This window comes from Desmodus rotundus, chromosome 2 (genome assembly GCF_022682495.2).
Source record: "Desmodus rotundus isolate HL8 chromosome 2, HLdesRot8A.1, whole genome shotgun sequence".
NCBI lineage: Eukaryota > Metazoa > Chordata > Mammalia > Chiroptera > Phyllostomidae > Desmodus > Desmodus rotundus.
The window spans coordinates 153,902,955-153,920,291 of NC_071388.1; the positions used below are offsets into that span (position 1 = coordinate 153,902,955).

A 17,337-nucleotide genomic window follows, 5' to 3' on the forward strand; every position below is an offset into this window, starting at 1 on the left:
TAGAAGTGGCCAAATTCTATCCAGAAACACAGGTCAGGAAAAATTCCAACCATTGTTAATATAACTAGAATGGTTTGTACGACATCAGTGTAACCTGGCAGCCAAGGAGAGAGGGCTGGAGTGCGCACGTGAACAGTGACGACCTCACTGTACTGGTCCCTTGGGGCAGTAGATGCTGTTGAGTGAGCATGTGTACTGTGTGGTCACTGCATTCAAAATGACTGAGTAGAGCAATGACTCTACATCAAATTTTGCATTAGGCTTGAACATTCCTCCACGCAAACTATTCGGATAATTCAGAAGGCCGCAGCCATGGGCAACTGGCGATGGGCAGCTTCATCGCCACAACATGCCCACTCATGCATCATGTCTTGTGCAGAGACTTTTTGTAAAACACCAAATCACCCAGGTGACTCAGCCCTCCTACGGCTCAGATTTAGCGACCCGTGACTTCTAGCATTTCTCAAAACTAAAATCACCTTTGAAAGGAAAGAGATTTCAGACCATTGAGGAGATTCAGGAAATTATGACAGGGCAGCCAATGGAGATTGGGAGAATTGTGTGAAGTCCCAAGGTGCCTACTTTGAAGGGGACTGAGGCATCATTGTCCTAAGTACAATGTTTCTCGTATCTAGTATGATCTTCAATAAGTGTCTGTATTTTTCATATTACACGGCTAGATACTTTTTGGACAGACCTCATATATTTCCTATTACATTTAATTCTGAAATGATGTGGGAATAAAGGTACCAAACAATGAGAGGCTGGTGGGGGGGTGGACCACTTACTGTCTTCTGTGTCTTGAGCACTGATATGCATGGCATTAATCAGGGGCTGAAATGAGTTACCTTAAAAGATACATGCTGTCTTCTACTTCAACACTTGCTGTTGATTTTTTACCAGCAAAATTGAACTACTAACGGTCAAAATACCAATGTTAATTCAATAATAATGTGATGCTAAATCTTTAACACACATTACCTCATTTAATTGTCAAAAACTCTACAAGAAAGGTAATTATTATTCTGAATTTATAGGTCATGCTGAGTTTAGGTCTACGACTAATGTGTCAGATCTGCCCAAAACAAAAAACTTATGCTTTTAACTGCTGCATTATACTGCATTCAAACAAAGCAACCCTACTTGAAATGCTTTCATCATTAGAGATGACAGTTAGTGCTGATTTTTAGGAAACAACCTAGAAGACATGACGTAGGAATTCCAGTTCATCCATCCATACAGGGCTGCTGCTCAATTTCTTTGAATCCCTCAGCACCTGCAGAGAATCTGAGATTTCTGAGCTTTGGTATGTATATAACATAGATGAACCAATTTGACTTGGTTTGATGACTTAAGTCATCAGCCTTTTACTATGTCCTCAAGAGATAAAACCTTTAATTTTCTCTTATGTGCAGCATGTGCTTGTGTGTTTATCTTGTTGTTTAGGGAGAAGAGTAAGAGCAACCTTGCGTGTGTGTCTGTGGGCGCGTGCGCTCTGTGTCCCAGGAACTCCTAAGGGCATGAGAATGTAACTTTTAAAGCCACTGTCCTTTCACCAAGGAAAATTTGTAACCCACACCTTAGTGTGGTGTATACTAAGCCATAATTTCCTTTTGCTGTAACTATTACATTAATAATTAAACATGACCATCTGGCCCCTGAATAGTTGTTACATTATGTAATTTTCTTAAGTTATTAAAATATATCAACTGTTGTTTTTCCCTCTCCAAACAGGAAGATTCAGTGTTTAAAAATAATATCCAATGAGGAAGACAGCTGAGAAATCAGAGTCAGCCACAGGTTGAAGTGATCATAATTACTATGTTTTATGTTTTAGAGACAGTGAATAACTTGGGTAGAGTGATTGTGGTTGGTCGTAGGGCATGAAAGCGAGAACCCGAAGGCAAGGATCTATAAAGTACCCATAAAGCAGTTATTAGTAAAATGTAAATTTGACAATTAATTGTAGAAGGTAAATGTATCAAAATATAATGGGCTAAAGTAATCGTTTACCTATAACAAGTGATATATAACATTTTCTCTTTTCTATGCTTCAGGTAGATATCTGCCATCTTTTCTTTGGCTTCTATGAAATACGTCTGTTCGGCTGTGACATTCCGAAGCATGCTTAAAGCCCGCTCAACATCTCCTTGGGCCAGAGCTAGGTCTGTATTAGCAATAGTAACGCGCAGTTCTTCAGATGTCCCAGCGAATTCATGGATGGCATCTTGTAACACTTTTGCGGCCTCATGCTGTAAGAATGACATCAGAATAACATTCAAAATATTCAACAAATTACACTAGAAATGGGGATTTTCTACTAAAAGAGCATGAACAATAAATGTGAGGATGGTTATGATACTCATGCAATATTGATTTGAAAAGCACAAAAATTTAAAACTAAACTCAGAAACCAAATTCAGACGACATTTGTTAGCTGGAAAGTGTTTTCATAAATGAGACAATAGCAGTTGCTACACAAGAGTCACCACTACTTTAATTTAATAAACATTTATTTTGCACCTATTTAATTCTCAAAAAAAAAAAAAAAACCCCAGTAAGGTAGTTACTTTTATAACCCCTATCTTGCAGTAAAGAAATTGAGATTTAGAGAGTTAAGAAGTTAAAAAATAATAGAATCAGAATTCAAACTCAGGCAGCCTTCCTCCAAAGCCTAAATTCTTAGCCATGTTCACTACTGCCTCGTTGATGGGACCTAGGCCAGTCACCCACTGCACCCGATGGCTCTTCATTCAGTAGCCGACTACTTGGTCTCCTATGCCAGGGCATCATTTTTGTTATCCTCAGGTGAGTATATTACCTCAGTTCCAAATTTATACCTCAATGAATCTAAAATGCCATTTAAGATTCAACCCAACCCTAGAGATTATAAAACATTCAGATTTCAGAAATGTGAAAAAAAATAGTGCACTTTCAAATCAACTATTTATGGTAGAACTGGTTCTTATTTAAATGTATTTTATGTTAATTTACTAGTGAAATAGAAATTGAGATTTGGCAAGTATCTATATAGAGCCTTCTTCACTTCCAATGAAATATGAAAATTAATACAAAATCAGGTATCGATGACATTAAATTCATTTTCTTGAATTCTCTCAAAATTACATACTATCTATTCATCTACCCATCTGTATTATTATGTTTTAGAGTATGTGATTTTATGACTGTCCTATGAGTTTATCAAAGCTGTTATTCATCCAGTGGTTTTTAAATTTTCTCAACTATTAGAATTTCAGGTTGGTACTTTCATTTTATTTCGGTAGTACCTGTGTGTATGTATGTGTGAATCCTTTTAGGAATTCACAGAATTGTAGCCATATTATATTATTACCTTTCATGGTAGCCAAGGTAATCATACATTATAATATGTTATTATATATTAACACATTTCATAATATATATTAAATTATATTGTTATTTACATATGTTATGCTGTGTTATGTTATTGCCTTTCATAGTAGCCAACTACGCACAATAATACTTAACACCTTCCAAGTGCAAAATATGTTTAACTTCAGGGGCTTGAGAAAAGTCCATGATTTGTGGGAAGTACACCATTTTGTGAAAAGTAATGAGAAATAAAATTTCTAAATTTTACCCTTTGGTCAAGGGTATAAATTTAGCTTTTTTATTTCCTATTAACATAAGTATGTATTTGAACCAAAAAGTTCAGATCTATGCCATGGAATTCAAACTCGACCTACCTGTTCTCCATTTAAACGGTGAACCTCCACCAGCTCAAGAAAGATTGATAAACGATGACCTGCATCAACTTCTGTGGTTTTGTATTTCAATTTTGAGGAACCTCCAATTTTCCTCATTCCTGGTAAACTCATTGCTATATGCAGAGTTTTAATTGCTTCTGCTATTTCTCCCATTTTCTTTTGTGACTGAGCTTTTATCAAATGATATAAAGGATATTCTCTCACCTGAAAAAGTAATATTCAGAAATACTTCCTTACAGTGCTTACACACCAATACATAGAGTCCATCAAACAATAAAATAATAGTATCTTTGAGGACAGCCTGTGATTGTAACATAAGGTCCATTTCTGTCCTTTTCTTAACTTTCTCATCCTTTATTGTATTAAATCCAATTCAGGAAACCTGCCACTACCCAGCTTCCCCGGATGACAACCCAGTTAATTAAGTGCCTCTGCTGTGACAGAACAGAAAATGAAAGCAAAGTGTGTGAGGCCAGCAAATACAGTCTAAAAAATTATTTGAGTTTTCGGGAAAGGAGTTTCTTTATCTGGAACTTCGGGTACTGATATAGTTATTAGATTTCTAGAAACAAAGTTTCTTCCTTTATTTTTTTAATTTTAAGATTAAAAATTTGAGGATACTTTCATCAAACAGTGGTTTTACCATTTGGTGCTATTCAGAAACATGGAACAAATCTTCTCTGTCATTACTGTGGCTAGCAACACTGCATACAGAAAAACAGAATGAGTGAGGGAGGGGTCAAAGGGAAGGTAATCCAGAATGAGGCGAAGTAGCAGCGTAAGCCATCTGGGACAGCTGCAGTCCACCTTACGTGGTTCTAAGCCTTAGTTCCCCGTGAGCTTTGGGTAAATACTCCCGCTTCTCTCTTCTCTTGGAGATTCTCATTGATTAGGGTGAAGTACCGACACTGGGGTTCTGTTGTGCCACCAGTCTTGAGAACTACTGTCCTAAGAAGCAGGTATTATTGTCTACAAACATTGCTTGGACCTTGAATTCTCAAATCCACTGACAGATTCTCATATGGTGGGGCTCAAGACCCTGTGAACCCAAGTGAAAATTTGAGGCAGTCAGTCGCCCACGGCTAGAGGTAGTTCAGGAAGCAGCTGAAGCCAGGCTTCTCCCTAATGCTGAGGGATATGGGAAGTATCACAGAATATCTCGGATAGGAATCTAACGTGTTTACATCCTCAAACCACATGCTAAGTTTCAAAATTACTAAGCATTCTTTGATGATGAATCTAGAAAAAAGTTATTAAAATCCAAGGTTCAAGAAGGGAACAGGTAATAAAATAAAAATACTTATACATAAAAAATATTTGGCATTCTTTACAGTTTATAATTACTTTTATATTTTTTCACTATGCATTTAATGCTCACTATAACTGCAGGGTATTATGGGTTGTATAGAAAACTGAGGTTCAGAGAGAGACATGTGGTCTTCGCTGCCGAGTCCATAGTTTTTTTAACTATACCACAGTTGCTTCCATTTGCTCTCTTACTGCTTGTGAATCTAAAATCTTTTCTATTAAAAATGCATTTATTAGCAAAATATTAAAGGCTAAAATAAAAAATAATTGAATACATAAACATTTGCTAAAGATTCAAGGCGGGTGATACGTCTTATCCAGTTGAGTCTGGAATACTTACCTTAAAATTATAGCTCAGACAAAGTTCAAGAGACTGCGAACACAATTTAAATTTTTCCTGAGACAAATAAACCTGAGCCATCAGGAGATAAGCATCTGCATAAGAAGAATTGTGTTCCAGGCAGTGCTGCAGGTTATTATAAGCTGCTTCAATATCACCTAATGAGGGAAACAAGGCGCTCTTATAAATGAAGTGATTAAGAGCTGCAGATCTGAGAGGGAAGGGGAAGGAAAGTAGTCAGTCTATGAACAGTTCCAGTGTTTGAACTTAAGTCCTCTGCTCATAAAACCATGGTTTAATTTCTTTTTCATCTGCATAAAAGAATGTACTTGTAAATCAGAGTACACCTGTACCACCACTGTGATTGGTCATGAAGAGCAAAGTAGAGAAAGTGTGTAAAAGATCGGAATCAGTCACCACTGTTACTGAGAGACCTGTAAATGTACATTTATTTTCCTTGTCAAACAAAGTTTTATTTACAATTTCATTAAAGTGAGTCCTGCAAAATACAGAAATTTAAATTGGTAGAATGGCATAGTGGCACACTAACAAAGAAAATTTAGTTATCATTCTTGGCTAGAAGTGCTATTGCTGTCCATAAAATTACAAAAAGGTATGAGGATGTAGTCCAGAGATTTAGAAATACGAGTTTTACATTTAAAATGCCTTTAAATACCAGCTGAAATATCAAAGGTTTTTGAAACACACCCACTATAAATCTGGGAGTCTTAAAATAAAAGCAAATGGCCAAGATTAAAGTAACTGGACGGGTGGACTCTGCCTTGGGCTGGTGGACGGGGTATGAAAAGGCCCTTCCTCTGGACGACAGACACGTGGTCTGCATTAGCTGTCTCGTGAGTTGGCCTTAGGGAAGTACAGCCAGGCCAACTTCACATTCAACTTTATCAGGAGAATTGGGGAACAGATCCTAAATTATTTTCTGTTCAATTACTCTCCTTAACCTTACCTGCCACCTCAACAGACAAAATAGCTACAGTCAGGGCTTCCAGTTCCCAAAGGCTCAGCTATTTATAATACAAAACCATTTAAACAAAACATTTTTCCTCAGAGACAGAGGGTTAATGGACAAAAATTTGGTTGTGCTAGCACACAATTTATTAAATATAGTGTCAAAATTTGTCCATTAACCATTAAGCATAACAAATACTGGATTCTTCATTGCAATGCAATCCAACACTCAAGAGCTGTGCAGACAGAAAAGAAATGGGAAGGTTAAGCAAATAAATCTGCATGTGATTTACCATTCCCGAGTTCTTTTAGGAGAGAGGAGGATTGAGGGGGTAACTTGAATGAAGAGGTTATTACCCAGGGGGAAAGTACATGGAATCAGGTTTGCAAAAAAAGTGAAGAAAATGAGGAATATATCAATAATTAAGATCAGAACTTGTTTCCTTTAAAGCAAGGGGAAGAAAATGTAGAGTTAGCTTTAGAAGGCCACTAAGTATTTAAAAAATAGAGAAATGGGTCATTGCTGTGGGGGCGGGGGGGGGGGGGGATGACCTTGTAAACAAAGATCACATCACTATCACATTCTTATCCCAGAGCAGTCCAACTCCTCCTGAAAGAAAACAAAAGCCATCGCTGTCTGGTGGCCTGTTTTTGTAAGGGTCTTGTGTTACAAAGAATACTGCTGTCCTTTTTCCAAGGTTCCTGAGAGGAAGTCTCTAAATCTTGGAATTTCACCAATAGAATTGTCTTTGTTATTTGCGGTGGGCCCTGAGTTTGTGATGACATCTCAGGATGGGGGCTGGCCACCTCACAAACACCCACCACGTGATTAGAGGGCGGGGCTTTGAGCCAAGTGCTATCAACCTGACCTGGGAGGAGGGAAACTGGAGACTGAGTTGAATCAGTAGCCAATGATTCAATCCATACCTTGAGTGAGCTTCCATGGCTGCTAGTGTTCTGTAGGTGTTGTCATCCAGTGCTGTGTCGGAAAGTCGATGTGTCCCAACTCCACAGGGAGGGGACAATGGAAACCACATTGGGACCCACCCAGACCTCATCCTGTGCATCTCTTCTTTTTGCTGGTTCAGATTAGTATCCTTTGTTATAATAAAACTCTAACTGAAAGTATAGCCATTCTAGTAAACTCTCAAACCTTATGGGGTAGGAAGCCTGAAATTTGTAGCCAGCTAGTCAGAAGTGCAGGTGGCCCCAAACTGTGCTGGTCTCTACAGTGAGGGCATTCTGATGCAGGATTACGGCCTTAACTTGTGAAGTTTGGTCCAGATCCAGGTAGCCGGTGCAGTTGGCACATTAGCAAGAATACTGTTACTGAGACACATGCCAGTGTAGTCAGACCCCAGCTGCCCAGTACCCCTTGTTCTCACAATATGACAGTAAGTTGCTGATGTACCGTTTCTTTGTCAAGCAGGAGGAGATAAATCTAGTTTCACAAGGAGAGTGTATGAGTCTGTTTTACAGAAGGAATGGATGCCTTTAAGAAAGTTGTGACCACCTGTTGTTGCCCAAAAGACTTGGTTACACAGGTGTTATCTAAGACTGAAAAAACAGACTTCTCCCAAAGTTCCCTCAAAGGCCCCCCTCTCTACTCCCTTGCTGCATAAAAGTCCCTACTTTTGCTTTTTGGGGAAGATAGACTTGAGAGCTTTTACTCTCCTGTCCTCTTGCTTTGGCCAAATCAATAAAACTTTCGTTACCTCCAAGCACCAGCTGCTCAGTGCTTGGCTTATCTGTGCATAAGACACATAAACCTGAATGAATTTTGACAATTTCAGCAACACCAGCAACATTTCAAATTATTTCAGGCTTCTCTTTTTTAAAAAAAATGGTTAATATATGAGATTTTCATTCCTAGAGTGTCTGGCAATCAAGTATAACTATAATGAAACTTATTTATATCAAATTTCAAAGTAAATAATAAATGTTTAATAAATTAATCTGAATTCAAAGTCTTAGTTTGATTCCAATTGGGAGAAACTACAAATATCATGTGGTTCAGTAGTAGAACTCAATTGGAAGAAAGTAGTATAGAGTCATTTCTCACAACCAGAGTACTTTAGAGATGAAACAAGCTTTTGAGATTACGTAGGTCTTTTTTTTAAAGTTAAAACTGTCATCCAAAAAAGTAGTAAAGTAAATCTCTTAACTGTTTCCATTATGTATAGGATATAACTGTTTATGAGAATACTTTCAAGTTGGTTTCTGTCTTTTAGGACTTTATAAACTTATTTATTTAGCACAACATTCAGCCAGCAAAGGTACATATGTTAAGTACCAGATGATAGTTGTTTTTATGAATATATCATAAATATATTTGTGTCCTAAAAAGATGATCAACAAACAAGTGTTGGAGAGGTTGTGGAGAAAGGGAACCCTATTACACTGTTGGTGGGATTGCAGACTGGTGTGGCCACTGTGGAAAACAGTATGGAATTTCCTTCAGAAAACTAAAAATGGAACTGCCTTTTGACCCAGCAATTCCACTGCTGGGATTATACCCTAAGAATCCTCAAACACCAATCCAAAAGAACCTATGCACCCCAATGTTCACAGCAGCACAATTTACAGTAGCCAAGTGCTGGAAGCAACCTCATAATATTTGAGGTCAACCTCAGTAAATGAGTGGATCAAAAAACTATGGTACATTTACACAACGGAATTCTATGCAGCACAGAAAAAGAAAGGAGCTCCTACCCTTTGCAACAGCATGGATGGAACTGGAGAGCATTATGCTAAGTGAAATAAGCCAGGCAGTGAGGGACAAATACCATATGATTTCACCTTTAACTGAAACATAATCAATAGAAGAAAACAGGAAACAAAATATACCCAGAGACATTGAAATTAAGAACAATCTAACAATAGCCAGAAGGGTGGGGGGAGGGGCCATTGGGGGGAAGGGTTTTCAGGAACTATACTATAAAGGACACAGGGACAAAAACCAAGGGGAGGGTGGAAGCAAGGGAGGGAGGTGGATTTGGCTGGGGTGGGGAGATTGGTGGTGGGAAAATGCAGACAACTGTAATTGAAAACAATAAAATAATTTTTATAAAAGGAGTATTAACTCTAAAAACAAAAGATGAGGTTATAATGGTGGTTAGTTGGTTATTTTTTTGGCTGTATGTAACCAGTCACAGAAACTAAATAGGAATTAAGAAATTCTATTAGGGCCTGAAACCTGGTAAACATCACACATTTGTTATGCTGATGAGTTAAGAACTATGGATTAAAGACTAAATTATCACTGGCAGACACTGGTACTATGGGATGGACTTTTAAAAAAGTGGTAGAACTGTACATTCCCAACTATTCACTTGAACCACAAAAGTTTATAACAAATTTGAAAAAATTAAGTAGTTAAGCCAAGTTATGCAGTTTTACTCTGCATAAAAGTTGGGTATCTATGCACATGTAAAATGTGCCTTTTATGTGACTATTATCCATATATGTGAAATCCTTAGTTTCTTTATATTGGGGTTTTTATCAACATCATAATATAAAGGTTCTTTTAAGGTATACCTTACCCGACAAATATTTCACTTTTGCTATCAGGAAGACAGCTTGCAGAAGACCTGGTACGGTTCTTACTACAGTCTCCAGGACTGACATACAACGTCCGAGAAGTGGAGAAAGGGGCTGCCCAGGACTTGCAGGCTAAACGAAACAAATTAGCAGGTCACTTTTGTAAGTTTATTGGTGGCATTTAGCTAAAAATAAACACAAATTAATTGTAATGTGGATACCAAAACCACATATTTTTCTAAAATTTTTCTTATTCTATTTATTGTCAAATGTCTTTGCTTGATTAATATTAATTTATTTCCCTGAGACCTATGAAGAGACTGTTAAATAATGGCTTTCTTCAGAAAAATAACTATAAAATTATTATACAATTACTCATTCAGATATGAACGGAACATTCATTCAAAGGAAAGATAACTAAGAGGTAGAGTTTCTTGTTGAAGTTGAGTGTCAAGGCAATGGAAGTTCTCATTTTAAACCTGCCTTGTGATTTACTCAGCTCAATAATCTGCACTACCCCCAAGAGTAATCCAAGGTCAGCTCTTAGACAATTCAGATTTTGCTTTCCTAGTAGAATCTAAAGGTAGAACACACTCACGTGTACTGCACCAACTGAATCATATTTTCATATTCTCACTTTCCTGCTTGGCATGTCACAGGACCTCGATTTTTTTTTTCATTAATAACAAATATGATATTTATAACTAAAGAAGAACTAGGCCATTTGTTTACTGTTTTTTAAAACCAATCTTTACCCAGCAGTTATCCACTCATAACTTAGAAATGTTATCTCAGAATTTAAATATTGAACAATCATTCTCCCTGCTATGCCCTATCAGTGCTGTTTCCTTACCTGAAGGACGATGCCCCTTCACCCCGCACATACATATTCTTAACTGGAGGATGGCCTCTGTAGTGACCACCAAAGCCACTCTTACTGACAAAAAAGTGTCACATCTTCTCACTATGTTGAAGCACAAAAAATGTGTGCTCAAAAAGATTTTCAGAATATGACCACTGATGCATAGAATACTTCAATTTCTTTTTATTTTATGTTTTTCCATCACCATTTATCCCCGATATCTTCAACCTATACCCTCTTCATCCTCTACCTATACTCCTCCCCTGCCAGTCACCTACCACACTGTTGTCCACATCCATGAGTTCTCTCTCTTTTTTTTTTTTTGGTCAATCCCTCTAGCCCTGGATTTTACTGCCTGTGTTTTTCTTCTAGGATTTTTACAGTTTTGAATCTAACATTTAATTATTTAACCCATTTTGAGTTTATTCTTATGTGAGGTATAAGAGGGTGGTCTAGTTCCATTTCTTTGGCATGTATCTGTCAAATTTTTCCAAAGGAAAACAATAAAGAGCAGAAAGGAAATAAATGAAATAGAGTCTAAAAAAATACAAAAAATCAATGAAAGCAAGAGCTTTTTCTTAGAAAAGATAAACAAGATTGACAAACCTTTAACCAGACTCATCATGAAGAAAAGAGAGAGGACCCAAAAAGTAAAATTAGAAATGAAAGAGAAGAGATAACATCTGACACCAAAGAAATACAAAGGATTGTAAGAAAATATTATGAACACCTATATGCCAACAAACTGGACAACCTGGGTGAAATAGATGAATTCCTAGAAACATACAATCTTCCAAAACTAAATCAGGAAGAATCAGAGATTCTGAACATACAGAGTACATCTAGTAAAGTTGAAGCAGTAATCAAAAACCTTCCAACAAACAAAAGCCCTAGACCAGATGTCTTCACAGGTAAATTTTACCAAACATTCAGTGAAGAACTAACATCTATCCTTCTCAAACTATTCCAAAAATTTCAAGAGGAGGGAAGATTTCCAAGCCATTTTATGAGGCCAGCATTATCCTAATTCCAAAATCAGATACTCTACAAACAAAGAAAATTATAGGCCAACATCCTTGATGAACATCGATGCTAAAATCCTCAAAAAATTTTAGCAAACTGAATCCAGCAACACATTAAAAAGATCATATACCATGATCAAGTGGATTATTCTGGGGATACAACATTGGAATGATATCTGCAAGTTAATAAATGTGATATACCACATAAACAAAATGAAGGCTAAAACCACATGATTATATCAATACATGGAGAAAAAACATTTGATAAAATCCAGCACTCATTTATGATGAAAACTCTCAGCAAAGTGGGAATAAAGGGAACATCCCTCAACATAATAAAGGCCATATATGACAAACCCACAACAAACATCATACTCAATGGGCAAAATCTAAAAGTGTTTCCCTTAAGATAGGGACTAAGACAGGAAATGTCTGCTTTCTCTACTCGTGTTCAACGAAGTATGGAAAGTTGTAGCCACAGCAATCAGAAAACAAATAAAAGGCATCCGAATTGGAAAGGAAGAAGCAAAACTATCATTATTTGCAGATAACATGATATTGTATATAGAAATCCCTAAAGACTCCACCAAAAAACTACTAGATCTGATAAATTTAGTAAAGTGGTCAGCTACAAAATTAATATTCAGAAATTGGTAGCATTTTTATACACCACTAATGAACTGTTGGAAAGAGAAACTAAGAAAGCAATCCCATTTATAATTGCAACAACGAAAAAATAAGGTACCTAGGAATAAATTTAACCAAAGTAAATTTAGCCAGCTACAAAAGAATCAAAGAGGGGATAAAGAGTGACAGAAGGAGATTTCACTTTGGGTAGTGAACACAGTACCATATGCAGATGACATTTTAAAATGTACTCTTGAAATCCACATAATTTTATTAACCAATATAACCACAATAAATTCAATAATCTCCCCCAACAATGTCCCAGAATTACTTACCTGCATTGGACAGAAATTCAGATAATCTTTAATAATTTCTAGCAAAAAATCAGGATTTAACTTCTCAAAATACTCTATGCCAAGAGGTAAATCTTGTAATTGTGAAAAATGGGTGTCCAGGACATCATCTAATAATTTAGTAATTTCTTCTTGTCGTTTATTTTTCTTTGTGGCAAGAATTGCATGTAAATACGTTAATTCCTGAAAAATTAGTAGTTTTTATAAATTATCCCATTCAGTTATAAAGCCCTTTATTTCTGCTTAGATTTTAAATGTATATAAAGTGCTATTTATATGAAATATTTGTTCAAACTTAAAGATTAGCCTGGATGGCCTTTTAGAATCTTATAGAAGAATATTTAAAGTCTAATTTTGCATGGAGATAAATTAATAAATGAAATTACATATTAAAATTATTATACATCAGTCCTCTAAATTTATTACTAAATAATAAGACAATGCAAATTTCACATTTATAACCACTAAGCTGGGAACTACTCTCTAATGAAATAAAATATCGTACCGCATTTTTCCCAAAAGACTGCTGAGTTTCACTAAGGAATTCTAGCTGCTGATCTGCATCGTGCAAATGTCCTTCTATTAACTGACATCGGATAAACCCTAAAATCAAACAAAACAAAAACAGTCGCTGCCCACATATTTGGTTCTAGGCATGCAAACGTTAAGCTAACACGAACGACATTAATAAGACAGGATTCCCCCCCTTGATAATAAATGAAAATTTTAGATTAAAAAAAAACAAAGAAAAAAGGGTGAAAAAAAAAAGAAAATGGGCAGCTTGTACCCATATAAAATCTGTTATGATAAAATTCATAATATATAGGAACTCTCTCATAAAAACATATTCTCTCAAGATAATATTTCTAAGGTAAAAATTCTATTTTTAAAGATATGTGTTTTTTTCCTATTGTGGATAGTGTGGAATAGTTCAATTTTAGAAAACCACAAAATATATTTCTTTTAATGGCATGCATGACAAGCAATTATGACTTGCATCTATATGACGAATATTAACAGATACAGCAGTCATACCAATCAGTGCAGCGATATTAGTTTCTTCAAGATTTATAGCAACCTTATACCACTTCAATGCTTCCTTAACTTTTTCTTGTAAAAGCATTTGGTATCCAAGTTCTGTAGCGTATTCTGACTGCAGAGAGTTTAAACTGAAAGCTCTTTCTACTAATGTTTGCATTTTTTGAAGAATGAGTTGATTACGTCCACACTAAAAAGAAAAAGATTAAGTTAGAATAGAACATTTCTATTCTGTCAAAAGGATTATTTTTTCTAAATAGACAATTATTTGTACTTCACAGAAGCAAAAATAAAATTATTTAATAATAAGTAGTAAATAAAACTTCTCCATTTACTATCTAGACAGTTCAGCAAAAAACAGTTTATACCCTATCGGAACTTAAATATCCTGAATAGTGTTTTTAAAAAATAGCTATCTTGACAAAAATACTCCTAGTGACATTGCTTTACAAGCATAATTTTTAGAACTCTTTTCAAACTGTCTTATGAATGTTTTACAAAATAGACAAGAAAGTTATTGCTTCAAGCCCTGGCTAATGTGGCTCAATTGTTTGAGTGTTGTTCCGCAGACCAAAAGGTTGCAGGTTTGATTCCCAGGCCCCGGCCAGGGCATGTAAAAAAGGTGAACAGTGGATGTTTCTCTCCCTCTCTTTCTGCCTCCCTTCCCCTCTCTCTAAAATCAATACGCATGTCCTTGGGTGAGGATTAAAAAGAAGAAGAAAGTTATTGCTTTAAGGTTATATATATATATATATGTATGTATTTTATGAAATGAAAAACACAGGAGCTACCATTGAGAGTATTTTTAAAAATTATGCCTTAGAAACTTCTTTTATAAAGTTTCAAAAATATTTCAAGAAATGGCAATACTGCTAGAGTAAGTATGTAACTTTTGAAGACAACAACTTTTAAGAGTAAAATACTAAAATGTTTGAATTTTTGTAAATTAATCAGGTGTCTGGCAACAGGTAAATAAAAACCTTCCTTGACTCAAACTGTCCTAATAGCAGAATTTGTTTTGCTCTAAACTACACACAATCTGACAATCTTGTTTTTAAATATGAAAATTCAGTTTATTCATGTCATTTAAAAATCAACATCTTTGATTTTTCTTTGAACTTTATATTTACTAATTATACTTCCTTACATATACCCTTTTTCTTAGTTTAATCAAATAATACTTCAATCCACTCATTTAAGATATTGATTTCTAGATTCTTCTGGGTTTTTTTCCTACTTCATTCCCAATTATCTTCTTTTTATTGGGCATTTGTAATGTAAATATTTCTTTAATATTATAAAAAAGTAAGATATCAACCATTTCCCCCACCAAAATAGTCTATTCTCCACATTAGAACTTCTTTCAAAGGGTTTTTAAAAACAAAACAAAGAATAATCCTATTCATAAATCCTATGCTGTTATTAAAATAAACCAGTTTCTACTCCCTTTGTCTGGAAGGAAGTTCCCTCTCCTTAAAGGTTGAACAAGTGCCACTTCCTCCATGAAGCCTCCATGATGGCTTCTCATAGTAGGAAACCATATCTGCTCCGGACTGCCTTTCTCAGAAGTGTATCACATATTTACATACATATCATATTTCACTCTAGGCCACATGCTCTTTGGTGCCTCAACCTTTGTGATGTATTTTCTATTCCCAGCTGTAGACAGCAGAGCTCTGGTACACAGCGGGCACTCTTACAGTTCTGCTGAAGGCCATTGTGATCTTATAAAAAAGTTGAGCATTCTGTGGTTCCGTGGCATCCAATGCATTTCCTAGGTTTTCCAGCATGGCTGCAGCCTAAAACAAAAATACCCAGTGTAACCTTGAAATAAACTATGAAATAAATAACACAATATATGATATACAGACTAGTAAATATTGTTTAAAAAGATACCCGCTTTTACTAATTCCTGCTCTTCCAATGAAATCTTGTGTGTATTACAACTTCTTTACAAAAGCTAAGTAATTTTCAATAAAAAATGAGTTTTAGAATATGTTTTTTTAATATTTGTTATTGAATGGAAACCTTTAGGTGGTAAATATACCTGTAATATTCAATTAACTGTGCATGTCAAGCTCCCTCTACAATAATTAATCCATGACACAAAGGAGATATAAATAATAATATATTTATAAACATTAATATTATATGAGATCACCCCTTGGATTACCTATGTAGCCTGGTTTATATTTAAAATATTGTGTAGAAATCAAAATCATTAAGATACTCAGTATAAGTAATTTTAATGCCTGGAAAATTTACTGAAGAGTTGCCCCTACTTTAGTATTTTATTATTCTTTTATTATTTACTAAAGTCCTGATTAGGTACTGTCACATTATCTAATTTAACGAATCTACTACGTATTATAATACCAGTTGCTTCAGACTGGATTTTGGTCCCGTGATCTCGTATACAGCCAACGTGTTCACTACTAGAGAAACATGTACCTCACTGTAAGACCCAACGCGATGTCATCCTAAGCCCATTTAGCTTACACAAATTCACTTAAATTTTAAAAATATATACTATGGACTTATATTTTGTATATGTACTCTCCCACACCCAGGATCCCCAGTTACATTTACGGAACATATTACTGTATGGGAGCTTTGTATAGAAAACCTCATGCGCTATAACAATGATCAAAGCAGTCTTTAGGGGTAATGTTGACTATCTAATGTTTTTACTTCACTAGTTGCTTTAAGAAGTTCACCTCTTCCTCAAAGTGTGTTTTCAAGAATCAGCTGTAAACTACCATGACATACATTTTAAAAGACCACTTCCTGTGTTTCTAACACAGGAAACGATACAATACAACTTACCTTCTCCATATCCCCTTCCCTACACAAATAGTAAAGAGCCAGCAGTCTTAGTGCCTCCACATTTTGCTTATCTTGAAGCATCAACCTGCAGAAAACATTTTGTTGAAATAAACTTGTGTACTTTCTTTTATTTGAGGGCTTGGAAACTTAGTTTGCTGGTCTGACTATGCCACTGTCATTTTAAATAAGTAAATTTACTTAGTAAAATGAGACCTCCTTTATGAAAATTATCAACCTCATTATTTAAACTAAAAAATATCTGAATCTTAAGTAAGTTTAAAAAGGATATGAATACATTATATAAGTCTCACGGAGTCCCTTTGGCAGTCCTAAATAAAGTATTAGATAACTATATAAAATAGTATGTTAAAAGAATAATTCATACTGATCAGGCAAATTTATTACAAGAATTCCAGGAATGCAAGGATGGGTTGAATATTTTTAAAAATGTGTTAATAGAATTCACATCATTAAAATAGATTCCTATGTGATAAAAAGAAATTAGAAAATATTATTTAAAATATTCTATTCATAATAGACACCAAACTCCCTTCAATAAAAAAGATATAAAAAACCTACAAAAGCTACAAAAATCCATATAAACTTTACTCAAGGGCATTTAGAAAAGGAACTAAAGGAGGTAACACACTAGGTTCCTTATCACGGATGGTGCAGTACATTACTAGCATTACCAGCATTACTAGCT

At 35.4% G+C, this 17,337-nt stretch overlaps 1 protein-coding gene across 1 annotated transcript in view; it reads right to left on the reverse strand.

Annotated features, from left to right (window-relative positions):
* Window positions 1-17,337, reverse strand: part of TTC21B (tetratricopeptide repeat domain 21B) — a 71,607-nt gene that overhangs the window by 39,128 nt on the left and 15,142 nt on the right. Inside the window, exons 7-15 of the mRNA XM_024579869.3 lie at window positions 16,632-16,716; window positions 15,506-15,604; window positions 13,803-13,995; window positions 13,273-13,370; window positions 12,750-12,950; window positions 9,906-10,035; window positions 5,395-5,552; window positions 3,726-3,950; window positions 2,014-2,252 (exon numbers count right to left, since the gene is read on the reverse strand). Coding sequence (XP_024435637.2) covers window positions 2,014-2,252; window positions 3,726-3,950; window positions 5,395-5,552; window positions 9,906-10,035; window positions 12,750-12,950; window positions 13,273-13,370; window positions 13,803-13,995; window positions 15,506-15,604; window positions 16,632-16,716 — 1,428 coding nt within the window. The remainder of the gene's footprint in view (window positions 1-2,013; window positions 2,253-3,725; window positions 3,951-5,394; window positions 5,553-9,905; window positions 10,036-12,749; window positions 12,951-13,272; window positions 13,371-13,802; window positions 13,996-15,505; window positions 15,605-16,631; window positions 16,717-17,337) is intronic.